The sequence below is a fragment of the Chinchilla lanigera genome, unplaced genomic scaffold (genome assembly GCF_000276665.1).
Source record: "Chinchilla lanigera isolate Chin_1 unplaced genomic scaffold, ChiLan1.0 scaffold00137, whole genome shotgun sequence".
NCBI lineage: Eukaryota > Metazoa > Chordata > Mammalia > Rodentia > Chinchillidae > Chinchilla > Chinchilla lanigera.
In genome coordinates this window covers 1,871,908-1,882,089 of record NW_004955538.1, presented here as the reverse complement: position 1 = coordinate 1,882,089, position 10,182 = coordinate 1,871,908, and the positions used below count along the sequence as shown (strand labels likewise).

Here is a 10,182-nt window from a genome sequence, read left to right as displayed (position 1 = left end):
TCTCCAGGACCCAGTCCCACGCAGAGGGACCCCGTCCACCGCTGCAGACACACAAGTGGGCCCACAGCGAGGCCTTCGGGCTGTGGGGTGCGCCCAAAGGGGAGTGTGGGGCCAGCCCGGCCCCGCTCCTCCAACTGTCGCCCATACCCCAGCCCAGGTAAAGGCTCTGCCCAGCCATGTGGCTGAAACCCCAGCGCAGCGAACCAAACTCGCCCGCTCTCTGTGCTGACTCAGCTCAGGCTTTTCTGCTGCCGTGTCAGGCAGATGAGAGACACCCTCTCGCCCAGCCCTCACACCGGGGCCGGCGCCCACGGCGCGCTTGATGAGTTCACACAGGCCGATCCGACACCTACTGGAGGAGTCTCCCACAGTTTGGGGGTGCTAAGGGCTATAAAGTGGGCCACCATGGCTGCGTACCCACAGGTCTCTCACCCTGAGGAAACCACACTCAGAAGCCCATGGCCCGCTCGACAGGGAAGAAAAATCACCTCACTCTACAGATGCACGTGGGGTTGCAGAAAATTGTTTCACATTTTATTACATCAATGGCTTGAAAATTTTTATTTAATTTCAGCAAATATTGGAAATAGAAAAATGAATTCTGCAGAATTTCACAAATAAAATCTTCCAATTCCCACTAACAAATGCTATCATTCAATGGCTAAGCGACTGTAATGCTATGAACGTCCACCACAACGAGTGTGGGAAAGAACAGAGGCGCAGAGACGCGGAGATGACGCACGACAGCGTTCGTACAACGTATCTTCTGTAAAATTTCACCGTGGGTTTCATCACTTCAAAAGATATACAGCATTTCAATTATATTTGCAAACTTAACCTTATACATCTTTTAAAATCTTGAAAAATTTTTAAGCAATCTAAAAAGCACTTAGCAAAGTTGTAAGTCTACATATGGAATACTATCCATTCCGGTATAAATTTTCATTTAGGAGAAGGTGACTGTAAACACTCATTATTTTACAACATGCATAGACTATCCTGACCTTCCTTCTTCTGAATTGTAACGTTACCGCAATTGTGCTTTACTACAAATAGGAGAAGCTGCAGAGCCCCAGGTGTGGCGGAAAGCATTGCACGGGTCGCTAATTTTGAGGACTAACTACCTGGACTTCACTGGAGGTGGGCTCACGGGATGCTGAGAGCTGGAATCCTGGGCTCACTAGATCAGAAACAGGTAGGACAGAGGGGGAGGGGGGCGGGGGAGGAGAAAGAAGGAGGGAGAGAGAGAAGGAAGGAGGAGGAGAGAGGCTCTCGCTGGAGTTGGGTCCATCTTTCCTTTGCTCGCGTAAAAGCAGGGATCCAGTTAGTGTAATGCACTGTTTGGCTTCTTTTTGGTGTGCAATTATACCAATAGTACATCTGATATTTAGAAAGACAAAAATAGGGTAGAGTTGAAATTTAAAGTGACAATGAGCACACTTAGAGTGGTGTGGGACATTTGAGGAAATTTAACATAAACAGAAAAGAATTGCTTCATTAGTCCACCACAGTAAGCTTTTGAAACTATTTTCATTTTTGTTTTTCACTAGCGGCTTGTGACTGTCCACGGGTCCTATGGGTTAAAACTAGCGAAGTTGCTTGGAGGACGCGGTGTCCTCCGAGGGCCCGGGACAGCAGGGAGGATGGGTGAGCCACACTAACCTCGTGCTCCTGCGCACCAGCACCTGCCCAGCCTGGCTGGGCTCAGCCAGGCGACCGAGGCACAGCGGGCGCGGGGTCAGAGAGCCGCACCGGGAGCCGATCGCTGCTGCTGACCAGCCGACAGCATTCAAGTAACGAGGTGTTTAATGGATACATGAACACGAGTTTTACCTAACACTTACACATCTACATAAAATTAAATAAAACAAACTTTTAATGCATATCAATACAATTTATATCTTTTAGGATTTCTAAACTAAGAGTTAAACTATTTTTGTGTCCATGATACTATATTTTGCACAATAACTTATACTTAGGAGAATTTTTCCACAAAAATATATATAATTATGACATTCACATTGACAATTTTTAAGAACACAAAGCTAAGTGACATTCCACCTGAAGCAGTTATCACACCCCAAACCTCGCCCACCGACGCACCGATTCTTGATATGTTAGAGTCGTCACATAAGTAAGGTCAGAGGACTCATCACCTGGCTTTGGAAGCAAAGTGACTTCTTGCATTTACATAATTGCCAAGAGTGTAATGAACAGCATTTACAGTACAGTGCTACCAGATGCACAACCTACAGCAAGGGCCGCCATGCAGACCACTGCTCCCCTCTGCCACGCTGCAGAGCAAGCTCGGACTGAGTGGCTGTGAACCTCAGGACACCGCATGTGACCGTCAGGGCTGGGGGATGCCCTGTGCCAGGGACGGAGGCGGCCAACGCAGAGCAGACTGGGGCCCAGCACCACGCCACCTGCAGATGAGCATCACTTCTAGGCTTTGCCTGAGGGCTCACGTTTAAAGAAACGGGTGGGCATCAAGAAAGAGAACCATCGGCAGGGCAGGGCAGGGCAGCGCAAAACAGCCATCATGGCAGCTGCCTACCACTGCTGCCGCCAGGGCCAAGGGTGCAAGTCCTGCCAGGAGGATGGAAGCCCGAGTGAGGGCCTCAGTGCCCGTGAGCCAGCTCTGCCCTGCACTTTCCCACCGACCCTGTCACACGGCAGGCTTATGGTAACAAAAGAAAACTGCCCAGCGCTGACGTCACTTTGCTACCTCTCTGTAGGTGGGAACAGCAGGCTTTCCTTGGCTGGTGGACACGCTGTGTGGGACAAGATGAGGGAAGTCCCTGTACTCCCCTTTGGAATGACCGTTCCCCAGACGTCTAAAACAAAATGTACAAACCCCAAACCTAGGGTCCTAGCTGAACCTCTTTCTAAAGAGCAAATCAGCTGACACACACAAAAAAGAAAAAAGAAAAAAAAAGCAAGGTGCTTGGGAGTCAAAACATCAAATTTCTAATTGCATATTTAAAATCCTTAACAATTCTGTCTATGCCTTAAAGCATCTGCATTTTTTCTTTTTGGTATTAAAAGCAGGAAAATAAAATTCCAATGATGCGAACGACACCCGAAGCTCCTCCCACATCTTCAGTGCACGTGCTGTGTGCGGCGCCAGGCGCGGCGCGGCCCCACACCTCGGCCTCACGGGCCCAGGTCCGGCGGGAGAAGCAGTGACTCGGGTGAGCTCAGCACACTGATTAGAAAGCCCGCTTGTTCCCAGTCCAACCGAGAGGCCTGGCAGGCCACTCTGCAAATGGCGCCTTCTCATCCTGGCTCACTAGACCAACACACCAACCACTTCTCTGTCCTGGACTCTGCTTCAGAGAGGGGATGGTACCTGTGTTATCACATCAGCACTAGAAGGACATAAAGGGATGCGTGGATTGATGCGCAGCGGGTCAGGCACACCAAGAGGACAGGAACGAGGGTGTGTTGCTCCCAGGAACCCACCACCAGCTATTCTCACCCCTGTAGGCGCTAAGCTTGCGTCTCACATCTGCACTGCTGGAGCCAGGGGAAGCGCCCCCTGTCTATCTCGATGATGTCATCTTTGGCAAGCAATAAACTTTAAATAAGACACTTGAACAGAAAAGGGATCGGTAACATGGTCGCCAAGAGGAGAAGGCACCAATTCCGAATGGACAAGCACCAGGTACAGTGATAGGGACCGAATCTCTCGGAGCTGGGCGGTGCGAGTGGTGGTCAGGGATTGGGAGAAGATGGGGGCACCCACCCTGGGACTACAGTGCTGAGGTTGAAGGCAGAAGCGTTGAGGTCCAACATTCCCTGTAAGCTACAGTGTCCAAGGACAGTTGCTGAGAAGGAGCCTTTAAACACTTGGGAAAGGAGAGAGGGGAGAGATTTAGGCCAACCCAATTTACGAGTAATTCCACCTCACACGTGGGGAACTGTGAGTTGCACCAGGGTGCTTGGCACAGTAAGGTTACAATGCAGTCTGCCACTGTGTTGTGACTTCCAAAGACGACGATGTTACTTAGGTGGCTGCCCCGGGAAAGAACCACAATCAGTTATTCTGAAAGTTACATTATGCACAAGTAGAAATCGCAGGCCATGCAGGAACAGAGTAGGGCCTTCTGAGACTACCTGTTCTGAAGCTGCTGACGGGAAGAGCTGCCATGGGTGGGGCACGGGGCTCCAAGTCGGGGGCGGGTCCCAGAGTTGAGGGGGTGCAGGCGTGGGCTCCCCAGCACTGAGGCAGAGTGAGAGATGCAACAGAGCTCTCTGGGAAGTGGTGCCAACATGGAGGAACGAGCAAAGAATTAAGGCAGATGGAGCACAGGACCGGAAGTGTATGCCTTTTTGGTAATAGCTGCTTGTCCACAGAGATGTGATGCAGATGGCTAGGTGATGTCTCGTAATACCTGATATCCTGGGTAACACGTAGTCCACACCAAGTGTTCACAGCTACCAGCATTCTCATGAGGCGGACGCGTATCTGACATCAAGGACAGAGGCAGCCTGAGGAGAAGAGGGAAGGAGAGATCACGGCGCAGGCCAGCAACACCCCCAGACTACTCTGGTGCCCGAAGCTGGGCGGAAGACACAGGCCAGGCTGCGGGCAGGCTGTGTGAGCCCTCAGTCCTTCCCGAGCAAGCGAGCGAGCGAGCGTCAGAAAGCCAGCTGCACAGGGACCCACCTCCTGGGATTAAGTGAAAAACCCCGAGGGCAGCACCGCACCGTGGTGGGGATGTGGCGAGCCTGCAGTCTCAGCTGCAAGGGGCTGTTGCACTTGGCCCTGTCTCCAAGCAGCCTAGTGGCTCCTGCTGGGGAGTGGGGGTTGGCAAGACCACAGGGTCCTCTTCAGAGCCTCGCAGGCGTTTCTTCACTTCCTGCTCCCAAAGGGGATGCGGTACCTCACCGCTCCCTGCAGCTCCATAGGGCCTTACTGCTGGGAAGCAACTGGGCTAGGACTTCAAACTCAGACAGCACTGCTCCTTCAGGTGAAGAGCGATTTACAGGAACTGCTGCTGGTTCAATCAGGAGTCTTTCCTCACTGCTAATACATCCAATCATTGCATAATTTTAACTAAGACCGCCACCACCCACTGTTCCCCTTCTTGGATACAAGGCTGGAAGTAGCATCACCCCTTCTTCCCCATGCTTGGCACCTCAGAGACCTCCAGGTTAGGCTCCCTTCTCTGCTGAAAAGAAGAGAAGTCTGCAAGGGGCAGACAACTCTGTACATTACACTAAGGCTTCTGCGAACTGCGCTGTCCTCTCTGTGTGCTCTGCAGGAGGCATGACGGCAGCTGAGCTGGGACCCCACCCACCACCACACACCAGCGAGACATCACCCAAGTCCAGTCCTGAGCTTGGCCCAGTGACAATTACCCAGCACACATGCTCCCTGTAGGCCCTGGGTGAGCAGACGTGGCTGTGTTACAGACTAATTCCTTCTGCAAACTAGCATGGAGAATGGGAAAGCAAGGGGCAGCAGGGAAGGGCGGGTGCTGTAAGAAGCATGAAAGGAAAAGGGTTAAAGAAATGTCAGTGTGGGTGTGGGGGACACAGCTGAAATGGCCCTAAAAGAAAGGAGGACTAGGGTCTGGGGATTTAGCTCAGTGGCAAAAGCGCCTGCCTGGCAAGCGCAAGGTCGTGAGTTCGGTTCCCAGTACCGGAGAAAAACCAAAAAAAAAAAAAAGAAAAAAGAAGAAAGGAGGACTAAAGACATCTTAGATGACAGCAGCCTCCAGCTGTGTCCAGTGTGGTTCTTTAAGAGGAGACTGGGTAAAGACACACGGGAGACTGTTCAGGCTCACGTCTAGGTACTCCCCAAAGCCTCGTGCACAGTGGGGTTTTTTCAGAGGTGGCTGGATCTAGAGTGCGTGATGCTAGAATTGGTTCCTGGTGCCATGCTAGGCTCAAGGGCACTAGGATTAAGGGTGTGGGTGCTGCCCGTCCTAAGCAGCCTGGGTAAGACGTAAGTGGTAGAAAGAGCTGTGGTCGACCTTGTTGCTTTGCTGCCTTCTGCCCGCCTTGAACTGTTTCTCCTCTGCGATGCCTGTCTACAACCACTGTGCCTTGGAGCCCACCGATGATGGGCTGAAACCTCTACAAACTTTGCGTCTCCCTTTAACTTTGGGTGTTGGATATTTCTGTCTCAGCAACAAGAAAGTACCTAAGACAGAGACTGAGCACCAGTGAGAAGCTAGGGGCTGCTGCTTGCTGAGAGGTCTGGGCAGGACGAGCAGAACCAGCCGCATGCAAAGCATGAGGAAGACACTTTCACTTCCACAAGCCTGAACACTGCTGCTGTGCCCCACACGCACGTCCCATGGGAGGAGAGGAGGCCTGCAGTGGGGTATCCAGGCAAGCAAGCCTGCACAGGAAGTGGGGAGGGGTGTCATCCGGGACACGACTAAGTGTCAGTCCCCGTCCCCGCAGTGCGACAGTCACAGGACCTGAAACTGTCTCAAGGACACCTACGCCAGTCAGCCCCAAACAGCACAACAGGAGCAAAGGGGGCAGCAGGGACAACATGGCACACACTCGACAGACCTGGGTGGGCGTCCCCAGCACCTCCCACTGACTGCCTCCTGCCAGTCTTCATTCAATTTCATGGCTACTGCCCATGGGCAGTACTTTTTGGCTGGAGGAATCCAGAATGAAATGAAGGACTTGCTCGGGAACTGAAGTATAAATAATAAACAGTGACCAGAACAGGCTGGCATCAGCACACGTGTGTCACGGCACCACCAGGAGGAAGTTTCTGGGAGAGCTGAGACCTAACAGCATTCCACCAGCGAAGTCCTGCCTGGAAACAATGGAGTCTCGAGCAGAGGGGCAGGGAGGACACTGCACCGTGCCGGACTCACCTCGTCCTCCTCTTCAGGCATCTTGATGGAACCGTCTGGGGACTTGACTGGCTTCTGGCTACTGGGCCCGTTGGTCTCTTCTTTACCGTGCTCCGCCTCCCATTCTTGTAACACTTCATCTATGTTGAAGCGGCGCCGGTAATTGACAAAGAAGTTCTTGACCTGCACCACTGACTTGTTCCCAATGACATCTGAGATTGCTTGAAAATCTCGGCCGTATTTCCTGATGGCTGAGGAAGAAAAGAGGTTTTTTATTTTAAAAAACTGCATAGAAGAGAAAAACAATCTCATAAACTACAACCAAGGCTTAGTCCCTTCAACCTGCAAAGAAAGCGCACAGGCTGTCAACAGCAGGCACCTCCTCGTCACAACACGGGGAGACACGCAGTCCACGCTGACTCTGGGAGACGGGGGACACAGAAGCCAGCCAGACCCATCACCTGGAAGTCTGTCTTCCAGCTGCAGCACAGCACAGAGCCTGCTGAAGTCCCCAGAGTGCCCCGGGGCACGGACCCCGGGTCTGGAACACCCCCTGCTTTAGCACTCTTAACAATTTGGTTGGAGGGAGTGTATTTTTTGACTATTCAGAGCTCAACAAGCAGCTGCTGAAGTGTAATAGTCACATCCTTATTTTTACTTGTGAGCAATGGGAAAGGAAAATAAAGGCCGCCCAGGAGAACAGAGCTGCGAGGCTAGAGCAACCCAGGGTAACAGGCCCTCCCATCGAGTGCAGCGCCGGGGGACACCTGCATACCTTGCACGGCGAGAAGCTGCTCTTCCGTGGTCCAGCGCGCATTGCACTTCTGAATGACCTAGACAGTCGGACAGGCCGTCAGCATGTTATACTCAAGAGACAAGCAGGCCCTGCGCAAGTTTAGCCATGTTCTTCCCCTACATCGTAACTCTAACACCACCTGGGTTTACGAAACGACATCTGCTCCCTTCTAAGAGAGCACACTGGGAATATGTCCCCGACCCTAAATTCCCCTAAGACTTCCGAGACAGTTAACGAGGTCCTACCTCTGGCAGTCGGTATGGTTCTATCCCACCATCAAGTTTTTCTTTGAGAGCACTGTTCGTCTGTTTAATATTTTGAATCTAAGAAGGAAAAAATTTTCTTTTTATAAACAAAAACTTTTAGAAAAGCATGAAAAGAAAATTTAAAATATTACAGGAAACAACAAAGCCAAGAGCTAAGAAGTTCCCACCCCTACTGTAACCAAAATACAAGGTCCCTGTAGTGTCCTCAGAGTGCATCCAACCAAACGCTTTAATCTGCTTCCTGAGAGACAGTGAGAGAGGGGAGGACACGCGCCGTACCTGCTGCTTCTAACAGGCCACTGCCCACACTGCGGAACACGGCCGGGACCCACCCAGAGGAGAGGCCTGCACTGCCTGGACATGAGCAGGAGGAATAGCAGCCAGTCAAGGTGGCAGAGCACAGGCTGCACGAGAGCCGCGTGCCAGCTGCCTGGCTCCACACACACTGCTGGGAGCACAGACGTCTTCAATGTGGCAGAAGGACGCCGCGTATCAGAGAGTGTTCCATAAGCTTTGCTTGGACCCATGGTATCAGCTTCTTTTTCTCACAAACTCCCTTTCTCTACTCAGACATAAACACTCTGCAGCAAGTGAGCAAGCCCGTCGCCACTCCCTCCTCAGAGCCCCAGACGAGCATTTCTGTGCTGCCCCTGGGGGCTCCGCTCCAAGCACCGCTTGCCTCAGTAAAAGCACAAGCAAAGAGGAAAGCAATGGAAGGCAGAGGCTGATTTTCCAAGTAAAACACAAGAGCCATTCACGAGTAGAAGATGCTCCCTCCCCAAAGACTGACTCCTGCTAGCGAAGGAAATGGAGACGGTGGGGCCTTGGAGGGAGGGAGATGGGGAGGTGCACGAAGTTACCCTGCGCAAGGTGAAGCTCTATGTCCCGAAATCTGCTGTAATACACTGTTGTGAAAAGGTGCAAGTCAGAGGAAGGTAAACTGACAGCGCAAATGTATTCACCCCTAGCAAGGCCTCAACACAGCAATGCAAGCTCTTCAACCAGTGCTGTCCAGGATGGTGGCAGCAAGGATCCCAGGGGCAGGGCGGGCTGAAGCCCCTCTGCTCACCAATGCCTACCAGATGGCACCAGGAACCCAAGGGATGCTCACCACCTCCCTTTCAGCTGAGGAGCTGGCTGATACACTTCCTTGGGAAGTAAAGCAACCCTGGAATATTGCATGTCCCCATGTGCTACCCTCTGCACTTTTTTTTGAGACAGGGTCTCACTATGCCTTGAACTTACTATGGAGCTAGGTAGCCCAGGCTGGCTTTGAACTTACAGCTATCTTCCTGCCTTAGCCTATCTCATGCTGGGATTACAGGCATGTGCCACCACACCCAGCCACTCTACACTTAAGCTGGCCCTGCACAGACAACACAAACTGGGTGAACATTGTGCCATGTGATTAAATAACATGCACTTCCCAGGGAGACCAATGTATCCATCGCAGCATTTCCCGTTCTAAAGTGACAGGTAAAGCATGTAGGCCAAATGCACAACACCCACCAATTCTGCACCAGACATGTGCTCTAAGCTCTCAGGAATTACACCTCTGACCCCATGCACTTTCCACAGTAGAAGCACCCAAGGGTTATAGTCAGAACAAGAGCAGGGGTCGCTGCCACCACCATTAAAAAGCTGAATGACAAGAGGATGGGTAAGAATCAGGACACAAACTAATCAGCACTTTAAAAAAGAGCACAATTAAGAACAGAGAAATGCACATGGCCAATCCTCACAGCCTGGTCCCTTCCTGACCTGCCAGCTGAACACAGCTTGCGTCTTCTACCATCCTCTCTGCTGTCACACCATTTCCCTCTGCAGCAGACACCGAATGCCACGGTGCTCTCTCTGCCAGCCAAGCAGCCAGGCTGGCCCTCCTCCCTGTGTCTGACACTGGCGCTGTGAGGGAGCACCGCTAAGGGCTTTGCTCGTCCTGGCACTGGGGACAGGAACAGAGACAGGCCTCCGCCTCCTCCTTCCACCCTGAGTACAGTGTGAGGCCTGTGCAGTCTCCCACATCAGGCAACAGGGAGCTCGCCACGGCAGGGGTGAGAGTCTGCAAAAACCTGCTCCTTGACAGCGGCACGAGCAGCAAGCGGTGCCGCAGGACTTGGCTGCTGCCAAAGAAGCTCTCTTCAGTGGTCTGGGCTGTCACTTTTCTGCTGCCCTCAGGCAAGTGCCCCTGCCAGGCCAGCGGTTCTTTTTTCCTTTGGTCTTTTTGAGACAGGGTCTCACTATGTAGTTCAGGCTGGCCTTGAGCTCACTTTGTAGCCCAGGCTGGTCT

At 52.2% G+C, this 10,182-nt stretch overlaps 1 protein-coding gene across 2 annotated transcripts in view; it reads right to left on the bottom strand.

The window, feature by feature from the left end:
- Positions 1-1,539: 1,539 nt before the first annotated feature.
- Rcor1 (REST corepressor 1) overlaps positions 1,540-10,182 on the bottom strand; it is a gene marked incomplete at its 5' end in the record, with an annotated part of 105,641 nt that continues 96,998 nt past the window's right edge. For both annotated transcript variants that reach the window (XM_005410756.2, XM_013507882.1), the window contains 4 exon segments: positions 1,540-4,494; positions 6,852-7,081; positions 7,606-7,663; positions 7,872-7,949. In XM_005410756.2, the coding sequence (XP_005410813.2) occupies positions 4,453-4,494; positions 6,852-7,081; positions 7,606-7,663; positions 7,872-7,949 (408 nt within the window).